The sequence below is a fragment of the Cygnus atratus genome, chromosome 7 (assembly GCF_013377495.2).
Source record: "Cygnus atratus isolate AKBS03 ecotype Queensland, Australia chromosome 7, CAtr_DNAZoo_HiC_assembly, whole genome shotgun sequence".
Taxonomy (NCBI): domain Eukaryota; kingdom Metazoa; phylum Chordata; class Aves; order Anseriformes; family Anatidae; genus Cygnus; species Cygnus atratus.
The window spans coordinates 32,832,600-32,853,150 of record NC_066368.1 but is presented as its reverse complement, the minus strand read 5'-3'; the positions used below and the strand labels follow the sequence as shown (position 1 = coordinate 32,853,150).

General features: G+C 37.4%; 1 protein-coding gene across 1 annotated transcript; it reads right to left on the bottom strand.

The window, feature by feature from the left end:
- Window positions 1-2,389: 2,389 nt before the first annotated feature.
- MAT1A (methionine adenosyltransferase 1A) lies at window positions 2,390-20,331 on the bottom strand. Its single transcript, XM_035537026.1, has 9 exons — window positions 19,758-20,331; window positions 12,085-12,162; window positions 11,136-11,258; window positions 9,336-9,448; window positions 7,656-7,799; window positions 6,725-6,943; window positions 4,366-4,548; window positions 3,716-3,849; window positions 2,390-3,137 (listed from the first exon to the last, which is right to left on the bottom strand). The coding sequence occupies exons 1-9, from the start codon at window positions 19,849-19,851 to the stop codon at window positions 3,035-3,037; spliced, it is 1,191 nt and encodes a 396-aa protein (XP_035392919.1). The 5' UTR covers window positions 19,852-20,331; the 3' UTR covers window positions 2,390-3,034.
- Between the last annotated feature and the right edge of the window lie 220 nt (window positions 20,332-20,551).

The following is a 20,551-nucleotide window of genomic DNA, read 5'->3' as shown; positions in this document are numbered from 1 at the left end:
GTATTGTAAACAGATTTACTGCATGCACTCTCTTGCATGCTCTTGCTCTCACTCTCCTTCTCTCTCACGCTATCTATCCGTGTTTGTCTGTCACACACACGTGCACATTCATATAGACAATGTTGGTAGGCTGAAAGGGCCCGAACCTGTATCTTAGTCTCCAAGAGAAAGCTCAGAACAATAGATAATGGCTACATATATTTGGATCAAGGGGATGCACACTATTATCCTGTAACATCCAGAGTTCAGCTACTTAGTAAAGAGGACAAGTTATGTTTTCCAGTTTCTAGGTTATTAAACACAAATTAAACAAAGCAGCAACTGTGGCAGGAAAAAAAAAAAAAAGAAAAAAGAAAAAAAGTCCTGAGAACATGAACCTACTCCCTGTGTATATCCTATCATCAGTAGCATGGTATATCCATTTGTAGTTTGTACTTTTTAAGGGGACCAGGAACTTCACACAATCTAGTCATAGGACAAGCTGAATAGCTAGCAAAATTGCCACACAAGTTTGACCATTTCTATCCTTTACTAGTGGATAACTCAGTATCTGGACACTGCTCACATGCTGGAGATGTGACTGACTCCATTTGTAAAATGCAGGTTCTGGTGTCACGCCTGAAAGGCCACCTGTCACATGCACCATCACCCCACTGTCTGGCCTTGCGGGGCCACCAGGCCAGCCCGCCCACACATCCCAGCCCCCAGACAAGGAGTCTGTTCTTGGGACTCCTATAGCATATATTGAACCTATGGTTCATATGTTTTATGCTTTACATCACCTATCCTAGGAATGCATGCACATTTAAGAAACGCACCAAATTCATTAATGGTTGTTCTTGTTGCTGTCAGAGTAGAACTGTTCATTTTGTCTGCAGGTGTTTGTTTTTGTTGAGACGGGGATGTTCTGCTTTCATGTCATGTTACACAACACATTTATTTATACAGCACTCTTTCAGGTGTCTTTTTGTGTTTGTTTGCTTGCTTCTGCTAGTTGTAGTATAACCTGTTATGATCAGGAGATCCTGGCCCAGCGAAGCCAACAGCAGGGCCTCCATTGCCCTGACAAAGATAGGTTTTCCTTTCATCTCAGGGAAGTCTTGATAAAGGGTTGTAAGTTGAACCATAACACGCTTCCACAAAATAGTTCTGTGGCAGCATGAATAGGGATTTCCTCATTAATTAGTAAAAAGTCCCTGTATACATTACTGATAGGTAAAAGTTCATTAGCAAAACAACTTTTTAATACTGAAGGCCAAAGTTTATGTTTCTAGGCAGACTGATCGGACCTGGACCCAAACAATTTATATTTTTGAGGCTGACACACACAACAATCTTTTTCCTTGCATGATGAACAATACGCAGCTGGGAAATAGTTCCTGGGAAATTTTTGACCATTATTTAAGGTGCAGCTGTACATTAACATATTTTTCTGCCAAAATGTGTCCACAGGTCTGATTAATGTTCTAAGTCCCAACGAGATCAGATGCTACACATAAACCTATTACTTGTTCTGCTCAACTCACAGTTCATATAGTACATTAGTATAATTAATAAAGTGGAAAAACTTCTGGCTTGATCAGACAAAGTTATGTTTGTGATGGACTGAAAGAAGAAAATGGCAGCTTTTCTTTAATGATCATCAGTCAGGCACTCTCCACCTCAACATCTGTTTTGGTGACACTATACAAAGACAGTGAATTTGGAGAGAAACGTGGGGTGGCAGGGCTTCAGTGTAGAAGAACTAACAGGCTTCTGCTTAAACCATAAAGCTAAGGTTAAGTGACCTAACTAACCCACCATATACACTGGTTATCTAAAGCTGGTAAGAGGTGAGGCATCACCGTCTCCAGCAGGAGTAAGTGTACTGGTACCAGGACCGAGCAGCCGAGCACGGGCACAAATGGGGACATACCTTCTGCACAGACTTGCTCCCACAGCTGTAGAGGGACACACAGCCATCTAGCGGCTAGTTCTTCGGTGAGAGACTGCTGGACAGGGCAGTGGTCCAAATTTTAACCTCACAATATATTTTTTTTTTATGTTTTTTTGCAATTATTTCTATTCACTTTATTTTATTTCAAAATCACATAAAACCTAGTAAGCAATACAGTAAACATAACCTAATATTTGGGAGTAAAAAGTAAGGGAGAGAATACTGTCAAGCGCAAACATACGAGTTAAAAATCTAATACATTTTCACCAAGTTTCTATTAATCAGAAGGACTAACCAATTATCACGTGTAGTGAAAAATAACTTTATATCACAATTCCAAAATATACTAAAATTCAATTTTGTTAATAAACTACAATCCTACAAGAGTAAAAGAGGCTAAGTGGAGCCAACCATTATACTGTAACATTAAAAACAGAAAAAAAGAGGCATACATGGTAGGAAAGAGCATTTTATTGTATGATTGTTTTATAGGAGAACACGTTTCAAAAACACAGGTAATTGAAACACAACAGTAACAGCACATACCCAGTGAAGAAGATTTAAATATTATGTATATGTTAACATCTTCTACAGACGAGGCCAAGATACAGTTATGTGATATCCAGCCTTCTCCCATCAAAGCAACCCCCAGTTGCATGCAATGCTAACTCCAGTAAGGAAATTGGACCCCAGAATTTCCCATTGTCTAATTAGAAGCAAGAGATCTGCTGACCATTAGTCAGAGTTGGGAAAGTCATCCTTTCCTTTGCCCATGAAAGGTTTGAGGTTCAGCCATTGGTTTGAGTACCTGAGTTATACTTTGACTTTATCAAAAGAACCAACAGAGCAGCAATAAAAAGTAAACAGCATTTTGTTGTCTTATGCTGATTAAAAAAGACTCTGTCTTTTATATCTTAGATAATGAAAGACACTGAGGGTTAAAAAAATCAATTTCCAAGAAAATATCCTTTTCTTTCTCTCCATTTAAAATCTAAAATTCCATTTCTTGAATACAAAGTTGTCGGATTTGATTTTTGGAAGCATCCTCACATTAGTGGACTTCTCTTCCTTGGTGTTTTTAAACATAGAGAGCAAGTGTCAAAACACAAGTTTTTTAGGCACTTCCCATGGGAATTCATTTCTTCCAAAGTGACCATAACATGCAGTTTTCTGGTAAATGGGTTTTTTTAGGTCTAAATCCCTGTGAATAATAAAAAAGATGAGAAAATTCTTCACATTATGATAATCATGGTATTTATCAATAAAATCCTGATGTTGATACCCATTTCACGCCCTTAATCTAGGAGGCATTTTCTGGAGATGCAAACACACTGGTGAACATGTTCAAACAGGAATTTATAAAACTGACAACAGAACTTAAACATGAAGTACTTTAGGGCTACAAGAATTATGAATTTTAATGGAAAAGAAGTATCTTTATTTCCTTTCATAAAACAAAACATATTTCTTTTTCACAGCAAAGTTAAAATTCTTGGAATAAAAAAATTATTCATTTCAATTCTGTAGACTATATAAGGCCAAAGGCTGAAAGTGTATGAAACTGGAAAACAGCTGTCATCTTTAAAGATATGGCACGCTGGTGGATCCATAAAAACTATCAACTATGAAGTCTGACAAAAAGTCTCTTTTGTAGCGCATAGAACAATTCCATGCTAGCTTAAGAGGCTAATTATTAAATTGTAACATCTAATGGTTTTTCAAGTAATCAGTTCTAAGATGTGATCGCCAAGATATTTACATATATATGTGTTTCCATACCTGACAATGACTCCAGGCCGAAGATCAAAGTTTTTGTGCACAATGTCCAGCAGTTCTTTCTCTGTTCTTTGTGAAGTTCCGTACGTGAATAGTGAAATGGACAGTGGTTGAGCTACTCCAATGGCATAAGACACCTACAGCAAAAATACAATGCAATTATCAAGTATGGCATTTTGCTGGGCAAGAGAATGCAAGAGACCAAAGCACTCATTCCCGGTCCTTCTAAGGAAACTGAAGGCCTCTGCTTCATGTCCTGTAATTGTATAATCTGTATTTGTAGGAAAAAAAAAAAAAAGAAAAGAAAAAAGAAACCTTTGAAAATACTGATGTCTCTGGACAAATTTCCTCTTCATTATCTAGTCATCCCATGTTCATGACAGTAAGTGTCAGAGGGTTAAGGGCTCAGGAAATGTCTGGAAAAACAGCCGATAAAATGAAAGCTAAGTAAAATGTTCCAGCTTCAAGAAGCCGATGCGCTATTAGCCACATTACAGAGGTCTTGAACCAAGCACATCAACATCTTTCTTTCTTCAGCCCCAAATCCAACAGCAAGACAGCTTCTAGTACAGTGTCTTGTATGACATTTGTTCAAGGTAAAGCTGAAAATGAACTATCTTTTGGAGAAAAGCAACATTCAGAACAAAACATACCTGAACCAGAACACGGCGACAGAGCCCAGCTTTCACAAGGGACTTGGCCACCCAACGGGCTGCATATGCTGCTGATCGGTCCACCTTTGTATAGTCTTTTCCAGAAAAGGCACCGCCTCCATGGGCTCCCCAGCCACCGTAAGTATCCACAATGATCTTTCGACCAGTAACACCAGCGTCACCCTGAATCAGTAAAAGAATTGGGCCATTTTACAATCCACTTTATTATAACTCTCAAACAAGACTATGCAGCCCTCAGAAGACAATGCATATATAAGTTCTCCACTTACGGATTGTTGTGGGATAGCTGAAGGAATTAACTCGTCTCACTGAGCTGCAACAGTGGCTATAAATGCTCTTTAAAGTCAGATTCGTAAAATAAGCCATTCATGACTAGTGTTTGGTAGCCAACCAAAAAGCTTTACACCTAGATAGCTAGAGCATTCAATGCCTGCTTCAAAAATATGGGAACAATATGGGAGCCTTGGTTTAAATGCAATCTATCTACCACAACCAAACCGAATACAGAATATTGCTAACAAAATACATGCCATATATGAACCACTGAGAGATTTTATGTTGGGTTAAAAAAAATAGACGAGGCTTTCATATCTTTTGGCCAAAATCTGAAGTTGTGTGTATATTAAGTCTTTTTCTTTAATTTAAGGTATGCCAGTGCTACCTTATACACCACTACATGGAGGCTAGCACTCAGCACTTCTGGTGCAGTATCATTACAGAGACTGTCATACAAGTATATGCTAAAAACACATTTCCAGCTTCAAAATATTTACACTCTTATGCAAACGATACAGAACACGTATGGAGTAAATGCCGTTAAACGTAACTGAGAAGGAAACATTAGAACAGATACTTATATACAAAAATTGTAAGATATTAAATAACGAAACACAGACAACCTTCTAGCCACCTGCGCAGCTATCTTGATTGCTCCTTATAAGTATTTGATATTTTAATTCGATCTTGGTTAGCTGATCACTACCTGACTAATTGTCTGACCCCTTATTTAATAATTTTTTAAGTGTTCTGGTGTGAATGGAAACCTAGTCAAATTTGACATTCAGTTCCCACCTGTGTGGGCAGGTTTAAAATTCTTTTTCTATAGAATATCACGCCAGTAAAATTTGACTGCTAGAATGTTTGCATGGCAAACACAAGTGGAAAGCCAAAGTTTTCCTTAGAAAGACTGAGCATATACACGGAATAAAACCTTTGGCACTGTTTGTCCCATTCTGTTAAGAAAACAGCGAGATGAAAATCTGAATTGCAGATAGCTGAGCTTGCCTAAAAGACCCTGTCCTCCTGGGCTTCTTCTGTTTGACTCAAACCTTAATTTCTGACTATGACACAGACAGGTGCAGTGGGAACACCTTGTGGGCCCTTATGACTTGACAGCAGAAGTGAGTGAGAGGAAGAGAAATGGACAGGTGAAAAGAAAAAAAGCACATTTCTTTTTAAAGGGGCTGAAGAGCACAAATAAATTGTGTGGAAGTCACTTCTGCAATGAGTTGTGACGTCCTTATACTACCAGCAGGTGTTGCTTTTGGGAAAACGGTGATAGCCGCAAAATGACTGACTATGGCACAGCCACAATTCAAGGGGCTGCTATGCTTGGAAACATAAGGTGAAAATCCCCAAGTGAGGTACACGTCTTCCTTAGATGAATGGAGCTGCAGTTTAAGACAGCCTTCCATAGCTTGCTTTATTGAAAATAAAACTTAGTGGTACTCAGAAAGTTCAAGACATAACAGACAAGGAAAGAAACAGTAATTTTCTGGTTGCTGCAACACATCGTAAATTGTGCAAGTCCGGTGATGATAGCGGCTGTAAGGCCATGGACACACAAGCAGATTGACCCACACTAAGGAAACTTATCCCAGGCTTAAAAAGCTGCAAACATATGCTGCAACATGCCTATGTTTGTGCATGCAAACATAAGCAATACAGTTCCACCACAAGAGTAGGAAAGGTATTGCTGGTTGACTTACAGGTAATTATACTATATTTTAAAATTTGTGCAGTTTAGTGCACACCTCAAAGCCTTGCATTTTTTAATGGGTGCAATTCAGTGCACAGCTGAAGAATTTCGTATGTGTAGCCTTCTGCTTGGCATGCAGCCATGATTGCCACAGGTTGATTTTCTAGAAGTTACAGCTCAAGTTTGGCTTTCCATTTGTCCATAGTCTAGAATACCAATGACACACAAAATTATAGTGATAAGCTGGTTGCTTCTCACAACTTAGGACTGATGTGCCAGACGAGCTGAGCATTTCTGTTAAGGCACGCACCCACTGACAATGACAAGCTGATAAAAACAACAAAATAATGTGATACAAACCTGAGGTCCTCCAATAACAAAACGTCCACTAGGCTGAAGGTGATAAATAGTTCTCTCATCCAAGTATTTTGCAGGGACAACAGCTTGAATTACACGATCCTTCAGGGTTTTGCGCATATTCTCCAGAGAAATGGTTTCATCATGTTGTACGGATATCACAATGGTATGAACACGCACTGGGATGACTGCTCCATTCTCCTGGATATACTGAACAGTGACCTGAATAGAGCAGGGAGAAGGGGGGAAAAAAAAAAAAGCAATCCAAAGTTACCATAAATTGTAGCTACATATACATCAAACCTCATGCTACGCTATTCCAAGATAAAAACTGCAGCAGAATGTCAATGTTGATATTATAATGATCACTGCTCACCTTGTTGCCATGGGATGAACCCTACTTCTTCATTCTTCATTTATGCAGTGGTGAGGAAAAAAAGACCCAATATTGACAATTTGGTTTTCTATGAAACTGTCCACAATGCGCCTTTCGGTTGGGATTTCTAGCTAAACTCCCAAGCCTCAAAAATTTACATTCTCAGTGCATCTTCAAAAAAGGCCAGTCTAAATCCCTAAATACAAATAAATCCTTCAAATTTCCTGTCACTTTTTCAACCAGCACCGAGCATTTAGATCTAAAGGGTTAAATGTTCCATCACCCATATATGGTTAATGCATCTAGCACTCTGATACAGGTTAACCATTTTCCAACAGTCAAAGAGACTATCATAAGTCTGCAAGTTCTTTATCTGCTACTTGTAGCTTATACAGTAGCAATCCTGATACTCTAAACACCATTGATTTTTTCTTTAAAAACATATAACATTTTGCAAAAGTAAAAAGTGATAGTTTTCAATGACCTGGACTATCCACAAGTGACTGGATTTCTACTCTGTTGGTAAAAGAGAGAAACCAGCATGACAGCAATATTTACCTGTGTCTTAGAGTCAGGCCTCAGCCAAGGAAGCTCTCCATTGCGCCTCAGCTCTGCTAACCTGGCATTCAGTTTATGAGCAAGAATAATTGTTAGAGGCATACATTCCTCTGTCTCATCCGTTGCATAACCAAACATCAAACCCTATAGGAGGAGAAGAGATACTTCAATTACTGTTAAAAAGCACCACAACCAAAGGCTATGAGATTTCATCTGAAACAAAAAGTAAACAGTACCCTCAGGTTTACTTTCTGCTTTTTACATTACAGTCCAAGAAGCCTAAACTGGGATCAGGCTCCAACATGCTACAGTGTAATGAGAAACAAACCGCATTCCAAGAATTTTTTACTGAGGGCCTGAAAATTTCCATGTTGGGCTAGAAATGTGGACAAAGACTGAGAAGTTTCTCTGAAAAAAGTTTCATCAAGAAAAGATCTGTCTGAGCAAAACAATATCAGGGCTATTCTGTCATACAAAAGGTGTTCTTCCTGGTCTGGAAAGGTTGTAGAGGCTTTTATGTATGAATACTGCCACTAACTTCTACTACAGCTCACATCTGACATCTCAGTGGAATGGAATTTCAATGTTGCATAAAAGAAGTACTATTCAACAGTTAAGGTACCTGCCTGAGATTTGCAATACCGCATGCTTCTAGTCACAGCTTCTACTATTATGCAGTCACATTCCCTGCATCACATTATCATCTGTTAAGCAGTTAGTAGGATTTTCTTTCTCCTCACCCAGCATATGTTGTGATGTAAAAATAATAAAGAGAGGCAGATATTCAACAGTAAGGGAGATCATGAAAGTGCCAAAGAAAGTCAGGTATCTTTTCATCTTATGTAGTATTATGTCTCCATGACAGCATAAAAACATTTTAATTTAGTCCTCAATGTTTATTTGAACAATATTAGCTTGGCTCCTGGACTCTGATATCTCCATTTATGGTTCTCAAAAGCATTGTTATAAACTAGATATTACTACTAATGATAACTACTGTAAATGTTAAACTCATTCATACAGGCATCAGTCAGATTATGGAGTTTTTATGTTAGCATCTTTCTCTTGGGAACACAGTAATTATCTACATGTGTTATTTAGCTCACAGAAACACAGCTTGGACAGCCTTAATTATGTGGAACACCTACTATAATAAAACAGATCTCTGCCTCTGGGAAATAAAGGAGAATTAAAAGTACTCTGGCATATTTGCCTTCATTGTACTAATGCTGCAGACAGTTGAAGCACCGCCTAATTTTTTGCTGTGTAAAATCTCAAGAGCTTTGTGAAAGTGGTAAGATCTTTTGTTTATTCCATTGTACAAAACAAATCGGGCTGCAAGATGAATGGTCTGAGGAATCTAAAACTCCTTAACAAAAACATGAAAAACATAAGCAAAAAAAAGAAATTGTTAATTTCTGAAGGACACATTCCAAGCTAGTACAAACTGACAGAGCTCTCCTGACTTCTGTGGAGTACCATGACAAACACCACTTAAAAGCCTGCCCTCAAACAACTTCCAACTGTTTTAATAAAGATATGTTTTTTATTCTGGGCTAGCCCAAGATGGAAGTGTGCAAATCTTCAGATGGACTTTGTTTTAGAAAACTGGGCAATGAGATGGGGTAAGCTCTTTCCATTCAAACAGCTTTAATGTTTCAGGTGTGATGTCATGTGTACCTGATCTCCAGCACCAACATCTTCTTCATCCCTGTGTAGATGAACACCCTGGGCAATATCAGGTGACTGCTGTTCCAGTGCCACTAAAACATTACAAGTCTTGTAGTCAAAGCCTATTTAGAAAAAAGAACAGTGGCAAATTATTTTCTTCTGTTACAATTAAGGAAAGTAATATGTAACCACACAACATATTTTTCATTCTGAAGGATACCACATCCAGAATTCACAACCTAACTACTATTTCTTGTTAAATTGTTGTCAATACAACACTTTCATTCTTTTGAGGAGGTGACAGGGTATACAGGGTCGCCTTTATTGATTGTTACTGTTTTGTTTTCTCTTGCATTGGAACCCTATTGCCAAACCAACTCAGGTTAGGAAATGCTAACTGGAGAAAACTAGTTTTTAAGAAAATTGACTATTTGGGAGCCTGTCCTAAATAAACAATGTTGAAAACCTTTTTTTTTTTTATAAATTCTTATGAGCTGATGTTTACAGCAATTGTAGGATCTGCTCCCTGGTACATTATTTGTAATACATGTAGAGTAAGCACCTAAATCTCTTATGGGAATTTGTGTGAGAGCCATAGACAGAGAAAAAAAAAAAAGATTTGAGTCTCACAGAAAATCTGGAAGTAGGAAATGACTTCACATTAATTTCAAAGACCAAAAGGAAGATTTAAAAAATAAATTCAAAGACTTGCATATGATTGTGGCAAAATTTTCCACCTTTCACTAGGTATATTAAGAGTAATTTGTATCTCTCCAAATCCAGCATTTTCTAAAACTGTAGCTACTGCTAACTGCTAACCAAACTCATGTTCATCCAATAAAACATACATACACATCCATATGCATATGATCCATTTGAAGAATCCTCATCACCCTCTTTTAACTAGGCTAAATAGAGAAGTAAACAATGTCTGTGTGCAATTGGTTTACCCTTTTGTGTACTTCTGCATAGCAGGTGTTTTTTACTGGGTCACTGCATCTGCCCTTATCATTAGGCTGTTAAGGTAAAAATCAGATTTACAAACTAATGGATTTGACAGTATATTCTGAAAGCCCTGCTGCTATGTCATAATAGAGGTAACTTGCAGATGTGTTGCTGTAATATTCTTCCACTACATTCTCCCTGGAAATTTGATAGCTATTGAAGGATTGCAGGAAAAAACTGTTTTTAAATAAAAGCCCTTAAAAGATGTAATTATTGTTAACAGCATCTTTGGAACACCCATAGTGTATAAAGAGATACATGGCAAATCAGATGGTGGAATGTGTCTGATATATAAATCATTTTGTCTTTTCTGTCATTTATACAACACACAAACCTGACCTGGACTGCTCAGCCTAGGAGTTTGTTCAGAGCTAATAGAGCACCTTGTACAGTGAATACCTGCTCTCCGCCTGAAAGCAGTGCAAATACGTAATGATAAAACAAAATGAACTAAGTTTCTTCGTCCCTCTCTTTCTGACCAAAATGCATTAATCAGCTTGCCAAATAACAGATTCACGTTCTCCCAAGTTCGGGTTAGTGGTAGATTCTGTGGCTCAGGTTCATGGATAAAAGTGGATTCTGCCTTCTCCTTTTCAGTTTTAACTAATATATGATGTGGTTTTTTTTTCTACTTACAGGGATAAAGCCAGAAAGTGTATCGCGTAGCACCACGTAAGCAGCTTTCACACAGGATATTCAGTTTTTATCAGGCTTGCTAAAGCCCACTTATGGAAGTGCTGACAGACCTGGTCTGCAGTTGCCTATTGCTTGCTCTTCAAGGAGTTCATAAGATTTTCCACCAACCTTTAGCTGAATCATCATAGCCAATGTGTCTAATTGCATCTCGGACAACTCGTTGATAATCCACAATAGCAAGAGATGTGATCTCCCCACAGAGCAACACCATCCCTGTTTTACATACTGTCTCTGAAAAGGGAGATGGAAATAGGATTAAAGTAGCAGAATAACCAGCCCGCTAAGACAAACAACTACGTTTGTGATGATGGTGATTTAGAGAAATATACTGGATATATACAGTCTTAGTACTTTTTAGTCATATCTTTGGCAATACTAGCTCCTTCCACAACCAATTCCTTTCATGATTCAGTGATATACAGAGTCGTTTAGGGAAATGTAGTATTAAACTGTGATTTTTAAATCCACTTAATCTTTAATCACTCTAAGATATATTCTGAGGCTAAATAATTCTCCAGTGATTATCTATTTTGAAAACGTGCCTCCAGTCCAAGGAGGAAGAATTTGAGGATGGGGTTTAGTTAAATGAACTAGAAAAATGAGCTGAGGGTTGATGGTACAACTCTGTCTGAAGAGGTATCAAGAAAACAAGCAGTTACAGGGTCTAACACTGAAAAATGAGGACTTTAATAAATATAGTAAATGTACTTTTCAACAACATACAGAATGTACTTTTTAACAACATACAAATACTCCTTAAAAATCCACCATGATGAAATACAATCTGTTTCTCAGAATATTCAGTCAACACACAAAATTAACAATCTTGTCTGTCCTTCTGTAGTATTCTATCCTTCTGCTACCTGCTCAGGCTTCAGCCTTTGTAAAAACTTCTGTTCCTTCTTGTCTCTCCTTCTCTTGAAGACTATTAATTTTTACATATTTTTTGAGAGTAAAATGAGTTAGCACGTGACACCTTCATGCTCTTTGCACATATATCAAAAATAAAAGAACAGTGACTGGGTAATGACTTAAAGCAAAGGAGCAAACAACTTACCACAAGCAACCTTGGCATTTGGGTCCTGCTTGAGATGGGCATCTAGCACAGCATCACTGATTTGATCACAGATTTTATCTGCAAGACATCAAAGCTGTTATTCAAACCAGGGTACTTAATACAAAATGTAGACTGTTTGCATCCATTTGAGTAGGTAAGTGCTTTAGTAAGGAATTCTTTTATTGCTTACTACTGAAGCATTTAAACAAAATAGATAAAAAAGTCACATGCAACATCCTGCAAGCAAAACTAATAGATAGATGAAACTTTTACTTATTGGTGTAAACTAATACTGACTACAACCTCACCTGTAGTTTTCTGCACATCAGTGTGAAACAAGTATGTTATGCACAGAATTACCTGAGAGGCTGAGGTAACGTTCTACTCCTTGCCTTCTCCTTGTCTGCCACAGCAGTATGCTAACAAGAAGGTAATATTCCACCACTAACTTCCATCTCCCCAGCAGAAAGTTAGACTGTACCTGAGTTACACAGCTGATAAAGCCTGATTAATAGTTTAAATCACTACACATAATGCACAGCTCAGTGTCAAGCACCTATTTCAGGTTTGCTTCTTCTCACTGCTTCCCACCATCCTGCAACGTCATCTGCTCTTAATCTCTGCATCCCACTTGAGATGGGTGAGTGAGGAGCAAATATGGAAACAAGAAGGGGCTACCAACTAATGTCTGCCTGAGGTAAATGTTGAGTATATCCTCAGTGACATTCCAACTACAAAGGTTTCATCTCAGGTTTATCTTTTCTGTTTCTTTTTTTTTTTCTTCTTCTTACCTTTTTAATGAATAATGAATCTTTATCAAATAATGTAGCTAATCTAATGAACACAAAAGAGCAGCATCCATAACAATGCATATCACCTAAAAATTGTAATATTTCTTATATATTTTGATTTTGTTCTTTTAAAAAAAAAAAGTCTATTATTGCATACAATGTTTAGGTGTTGCCATAACATGCTGTGTGGCAAAATAAACATCTTCTTCTTTGCCATTTGCAACCCAATCTATCGGAAAGCCATGTTTATGGCATTTGAGTTTTTCTACATTTAATCTCAAGTCAAAATAAATTCTTTTTTATCTCATGAGGAAGGGGTACATTTAGATAAGAGGGACAAAATCAGAAACTAGATAACTAATCTGACTATGACACTCATCTCCTATATTAACCACTTTGATATGAAAAAAATGAACACAAAATATGTTTAGCAAATGTAGCCTGCAGTGGAACATTCAGCCTCACAAGGACTGTATGTGGATTACTAAATTTGGGACAATTATTACCAAACAGGAATCAGATACCATTCTTGCAATTTAGTTGGAATTCCAAACGAACCTTGTTTAGCAAGACTGGGGACAAAGGTAGCAGGACTTTGATTAAAATGTATCTCTGCTTGCTCTCTTCACATTTTCAATTTTGTACTAGACAATAACGCCATATTTTCAAGCAGAAGAGCAAAAAAAAAAAAAAGATGAAAATACATAATTTTTGATTACCTGGGTGGGACAGCAGAGCAACTGGGACAGGATGACCTTCTTAGTGCATGTCCAATGCCCTGCAGTAAACTCCAAGTGATTAAGACTGCTGTACAGTCTTTTTTCATCATGCAAAGTTTCTATGGCATAAAAAAATTTATCCTGTTCTTGTCCTACATGAAGCATGTCTCATCTGCATTAGATGTCAATGTCCCATACTAGTAAAAGTTGCCTGTATGTAATATATCATTTATTATATGCAGACTTTCCAAAACACTCAAGAGGAACACAAGTAATCCCATTACTAATTTGTCCCCATTCTTCTTTATGGCGCCTATCCAGTACAAAGAACCTTACGTAGATTTTGCAGGTTGAAATTAATTTCTTAACTAAAACTTCCCTGAAAATGTTTCAAGGGAGCATTAGTAGGCAGTAAAATCAGCAAGTGCATGTAGCAAGATGTTTTCATGCTTTTTTTTTTCATGAAGTACATCATTAGTATCTACACTACTTCATGTTATTGGTTAAAAAAAAAAAAAAGCAGCTCTTCTGTTTCCCTCACAACGAAATAGCACATCAAACATTTGAGAACAAAGAATATAGTCTACTTTCACAGAATTGGAGACTCTTATCTCAGCGAAGTGTTACTCTGAAAAGCTCATGATAGTAAGCCAGATGAGGAATCAGCCACAAAAATGGAATTATCTTCATATAATAGCATCAGCGAGACTGCTCCAGGAATACTCGATTTTGGTGGTGGTATTTAAAGATCATGGAATCATAGAATGGCTTGGGTTGGAAGGGACCTCAATGATCATCTAGTTCCAGCGCCCCTGCCATAGGCAGGGATGCCACCCACTAGATCATGTTGCTCAGGGCCTCACCTAACCTCTGGTCTTGAACACTTCCAGGGATGGGGCATCCACAACCTCTATGGGCAACCTGTTCCAGTGCCTCACCACCCTGTGAGTGAAGAATTCCCTCCTAATCTCCAATCTAAATCCCCCCTCTTTTAGTTTGAAACCTTTCCCCTTCATCCTGTCATTATTCGATTGAGCAAAGAGTTGCTTCCCACCTTTTTTATAAGCCCCCTTATTTGAAGGGGACTTATAAGAAGCTATTGGGAGGTTTTTAGGACAGACTGAGAAAAACATCTCAAAATCAGAAAAGTGTGCTTTAAAGGATGAAATTAATCAAGATCAATCTAGTTTTGAAAGGCTGAAGGAAAGGTAACCTACTTGAGGAAATAACAGTACTGGGTCACAGTCTCTAAAAACCTGAAAGATAGTATACTGAGGGAAAAGTTTCTGTCTGATGGGCAATAATGTAACTACACTTGATAGCTTGAAAATAAAGAGAGAAAGATGAAGATTCAAAAAGTCAAATCCATCTAGAATTCTGCAGGATCCCTTATTCCTTCAAAACTTACTTTTGAAATCTTTTTAAAAGTAAGAATGAAACTCAGCCATAGTTTAATAACATGTTTGAAGAATTCTTGCATGAAATTTCATTACTTGCGTATAAAGTTCAGACTGGATTATGTATCAGAAGACCTTCTGGTCTTTAAAATCTATGTGACAATTTCAATCACTGAAAATAACCAATTTGGATTAAAATAGGCTCAGACAAATGAGTTTGATAATTCATGCATGATCTGATTGCTGGTGCAAGATCTGAATCCTGGTGCAACTAGACACCTTTGTTGACAAATACGGACACAAATATCAAAACCAGAAAGAGAAATCTAGAAGGATGATCAGCTGCTTAATGCATCATATTGAAGGTCTCTCTATTACGAAAGGTCTCTAATAGAAAATAAAACCAGGCATTTCTATATTTAGCAATACTTAGCAGGCTTTGTGCGCCTTTCATTCTGTTATTTAAATTCCTCATCTCAACTGTCCCATTTCTCTCATAGCTGCTACATATGACAGAATATGTCTGTCTATTATTATCTTAAAAAAAAAACAAACAAACAAACACAGGGAAGGCATAAGGGATAACTTCTGGTGAGGCATTATCATCTAAAACATTGATTATCATAGGTAAGAATGCAGTTCATGCATACCCTTACAAAGTGAATTACTATCCAGTAAGATAAATATTGAAAAAGCAATGTCTAGTTTAAGGATTTCTTGAACGAACAGGGAAGTATTAGAAAACCACCAATTCTTATTAAGAAATCCAACCATGCCACAGAGCTAGCCTTATGGCAGAGATGCCAACTGGCCATAAAACTTGCTCCTGCTAACTATAAAAGGAATGAATGAGTTTAGGAGAGCTGATGATAAACCCTACTAAAATGCCCAGTTGTCAAATTATGAAGTAAAGGAGGTATTCAACAACAAAGGTGATCTCCACAAATTAGGAGGATCTTCAAGCATCTTTCTGCGTAGTTGGTTGTAGGTTTATTATGTGAATCTAGACTACATTAAGAGCATAACAGTTAGTAGTGCTATATCCTTAAAAATTATATGTTCTGTAACTAAAATCAGTTATATCTGCAAGTTCTTGGGATCTCCCCACACATTCATCAAAAATAAAATCTATGAACAACAGTAGCAACCAAAAATTTAATTCAAAAAGCTCCACCCTTTGAAACCGCAAACAGGTACTACCACACTTCTGGCTTTGATCATGCAGTAAATATAATAAACATTAAACATTTCAAAAGGTAAAGTTTATTTTCTTAAAAACTTGTGATCAAAATCACTTTGGGTAGCACTATTTTTAAGGATACCTTATTTATGTTAACAGCACTTGGAGGTGAAATTATGCATTCAAAATACGAGAAACTGAGCAATTCTCAGTTTTCTTACGAAAAATGAACCGTTAATAAACATAGATACTTATCTTGAACACTTCATCAAAAAACAAACATTCCAACCAAAAAAAGTTTCACTGGAAGGACTTCATATAGCTGAATTGTGCTGTATTACATTTTTCCTATTTAAAAGGAGTGAGTGCTATTTAAAAGCACTCTTCAGGAGTGCTAATGGCAGTGGTACTTCAGTGTTAACACTGCACTGTTTAAAGAGCTTATCTTACATGTTCTCTTTGTGCAGTTTACAGAACAATTACATATATTAAGTGTATATAATGTTAGACATCAGACATGCAAGCATCAACCGGCTGGAAAGATCTGCATATTCTGTTTTTGGTTTTTGTTCTGGTTTGTTTTCTTGGGGGTGTGTGGGTGTAATTTTTCTTCTGTGGACGTCCAGAAGATAAGCATGTTTTTAACATAGTTGAAAGTCTGAAGGTGCTTTTAGCAGATGTTTTTTTCCCATATTTTAACAGAGATTCCTTGATACTTACTGGAAAACTGAATGACATTCGGTTTGCAGGGAAGTCCACCTGATGCCACACCAGAAAGGGGAAGGAATTAATTCTAAGCAGTTTGGCACCTGTAAGACATTGTGGGTCAGAGTAACACACAATGTCTTTCAAAGCACAATGAAACCACTGTGCAGCATGGACAGACATTTCTGGATGAAGCAAAATGGAACAATGACAAAAAAAAAAAAAAAGCTAAGAAAAAAAACGTGTTATTCATGTGTTTTTATTATATTAAAAAGAAGGAGGTTATATGTAAGTCTTCCGAGAGTTTGGAATTCACCCTACTAAATGCCAAGTTTAAAGACCTTCTGGAAGGGAGTCCAAAACTTTACACCCACATTGTTTTGAAGAAGTGGGACTGAGAAGATGGGATAAACAGAGTTCTCTGGTTCTCTGGGTTTCTTTGGAGAGCATAGGTAACGCCTATATGATAATTATTGCCAGCTATTACTTGCTTCTATGGAATCTGAGCTTCTTAATTACACAAAGCTTTAAAGCACTGCACAGATATAAGGCAGCTTTCTATATACTCAAATAAATAAGTAAGTAATTTCCCCTGCTTTGTTTATTATGAAGGAAGACTACACGAGTGCATTCAATCCTCAACTAATATAATCAGAACAATTCAAATTTCCACCAGACAAGGATCTGGTTCAGGATCTTTACTTCATATAATGCCCTCTAGCAAAATTATACTATCACATACAGAAGGGAAGTAATCAAGAACACGCAAATTATCCATTTGATATGAAACAGAGGAGCTCAAAACTCACAATAGAAGTTTAGCGCTACTGATAACATCAAAAGCCCAACTAGCCCAAGCCTCAGACACTGGCCCCAGTTTTAAGAAACAGCCAAGATTTTCCTGGGTGATAAAAAGCTAATGGCATGTCTACACCTCTAGAGTAAAACCATAGCCAGGAAAAAGGTGGTTTGGCCAGAAAGTAAAGGACAATTTGCTGTCAGAAACTAGACACGTCTCTGAGACCATTAAGACCTATTGCCGGATTGTGTTCAGGAAAAAGAATTTGCAGGACCACCCAGAGTTATTTACTGTCATCCTGTTCTCACTTCATTTGGTTCTTTCTTTTGTCATGGGTGCTTGGGTTTTCAGTATTCTATATAAAGACCTATGTTGCTTAGAAAAATACAAGCATCACAGAATTGAAAAAGTCCAATAAATTTCAACTTTCCACTCCTTCAACAAATCTCTTGGGTCTATAAATCTCAAAATACCCGGAGATCTGGCATGCTCTGACAGATGAGATACTGCATACAAATCTAACAAGTGACAACATTTTCTCAAATGTACATCCATTTCAGAGATGGATAATGCTAACAGGACTTAAAAGAAGGCTTACCGAGAGCCAATAGGGTTTTTGGAAATAAAGAAGGCAATGTGAATAACAACTGAAAAGTAGGTCAAATTCTAAAACCAGAAACAAAAAAGAGAACTGGTTAAGAAAAGGAAACTAAGGGACAAAGCTAAAACTGGGGACTAAGTTGGATTACATCTCTTCCTGTTCTGAGACTTATCTATTGTTGCCCCAAGGGGATTAGAAAACGATGAAAGTAGTATCAGTTGTGACCTGTCATCTTCAGAAATATCATTGTTCAATTTAAAATCACCCTATGGGATAATGTTATTTTTTCCATGAAACTAAGTTGTTCTACAGCTGCTGGATGTAATTATACACAAATTTGAGACGGAACCTATGTCCCAAGGACTGAATATGGTTGTCATTTTCTGATGGTGTTACATCAGAAAGAACCCCGACTGGCTTAACCTGATGTAGCTGCCTTGAAATTGACAGCAATGGACTCAATTGCATCAGCCATGGATTTGACTTGCACTAATAATTAATATTATAGAGGAGTACCAGAATTATCGACATAAAATTCTCACTTCTGATCTTTTTGTTCTCTATGCCATCCACCATTTATGCTTTACTTACATTGCATGAGTACATATCTGAAAAAAAACCTTGCACAAAGTACAGGATGCCAAATTGCGTTCTAAAATAAATACGCTTTTCAGGACATCAAAGAGTTTATTGTCCCTTGGATTCATTTGGGGGAACACTTGTTGACAAAAGGTACATGCTTAGGGTAGATGAATATTTGTTTTCTATAAAATCAAACTCAGCTCTGCTGACCATACATAAATTTTAGCAAATAACTGTCTGCTATTTGCTTAAGCAATTCCATACGTTGCATTTATACACAGATGATGAAATGGGGGAAAATCTATCAGTGACTTTGCCACATGCAACTGGTAGGACCACTGATCTTTAAATGCTTTCAAATAGCCTGCTCATAGATATTCCTGTCATAGGTGACAGTTTTAGACCATAGCATATATATAAGGCAGTTTCACAGGACCCCTAAGGATATGGAACTTGAGAAGCAAGCTATGCACTCTTATCCATATGTGAAATTCTAGTCTATCAGAGATACAGAACTGTCAGATACAGTAGTGTCTCCACAGTATTACTGAAAAAAAAAATCAGGTGATAAGGAAGGAGTAGCAACCATGAAACCCACTGCCCTCCCCACTGTAACACACACCCAGCAAAGGCACATGAAGTCCTGTTGGAAGCACCCTAGTTGTAGCAGTTCTCTAGTTATGGCAGTTACTGCTAGCTATAGCAGTTCTATACACTATGTAGAAAAGGTCCAATGGAAATAATGTAAAAATCACTGTTACAAAGACTTTCTATAAGATTAACAACAAGCTTTTAAAACTTCCTCAGGCTTCTAAAACTTCTTTTTAAGACTTCTTCAGGCTTTTAAAATGTTTAAAATGTAAATACTTTTTATGTATTTGCCACAGTGGGCTTCTTACCTGGATGTCCTTCTCCTACTGACTCCGATGTGAACATGAAAGCCCCTTCATCATCCAGCGTGTAATCACATAAACCATCCACTGGCCCATTCATGGTTGTGATGCTTTTCCAGGTGGATTATTTTAAAATGTGGTTGAAGAGTTCTACTTTTAGTGCCTTCTGTTAAAGGTGAAGGTTCTTTATTAGCAGGACTGTCACCGTCTTCACTTACTACCTGTAACACTAACTTAAATTTCAGCGTGTGAATTCAGCATGGGCTTGTATCTGTGCATGCATGCAAGGAGTATGCATGTGCCTGAAGTCTGTATCCCTACCTAGCCTGATCTGTCAGTCCCTGGGCTGCTCCTATATATGGAAAAGTGAAAGTGCCCAGATAATCATGTGAGGAAAATGGAAGAGCCCATTTCTTGGTAGGGGAGTTAGTTAATTTGGGGATATTTCACTAATTAACTTTGTTCTTGGCAACATGCTAGATTCAACCCATGCAAGATTGGATACCATAGGAACTCTAATGAGAATGAAGTAATCCAGGAGTACTGTTGACAGTTCAGTTTAGCTGCTTCTTCAGTTTGTGTCTCCCCTTATTCTGGGATCTGTGTTGTGTTTCCAACCGTGTGTTGTGGTTTTACAGGGATAGATAAAAGATCTGCAAATGCACGTCTTTTGTAGCAAAAGACTGGGAGAAGTTTGTTCTGCATTATGCAACTAGATTTTACTTTTCCCTTTTCATCTCTTGAAACGTAGCATTCTCTCCTGAAATATTTTTTTCATTTTCATTCATTACTCTTGCACA

Coding starts and splice junctions, on each gene's coding strand:
- MAT1A (XM_035537026.1), bottom strand. CDS start 19,851: ATGAATGGGCCAGTGGATGGTTTATGTGATTACACGCTGGATGATGAA. Junction 12,163..19,757: donor AGTAGGAGAAGGACATCCAG/GTAAGAAGCCCA, acceptor GATGTCTTGCAG/ATAAAATCTGTGATCAAATC. Junction 9,449..11,135: donor CTATGATGATTCAGCTAAAG/GTTGGTGGAAAA, acceptor TTTTCTAAATAG/GCTTTGACTACAAGACTTGT.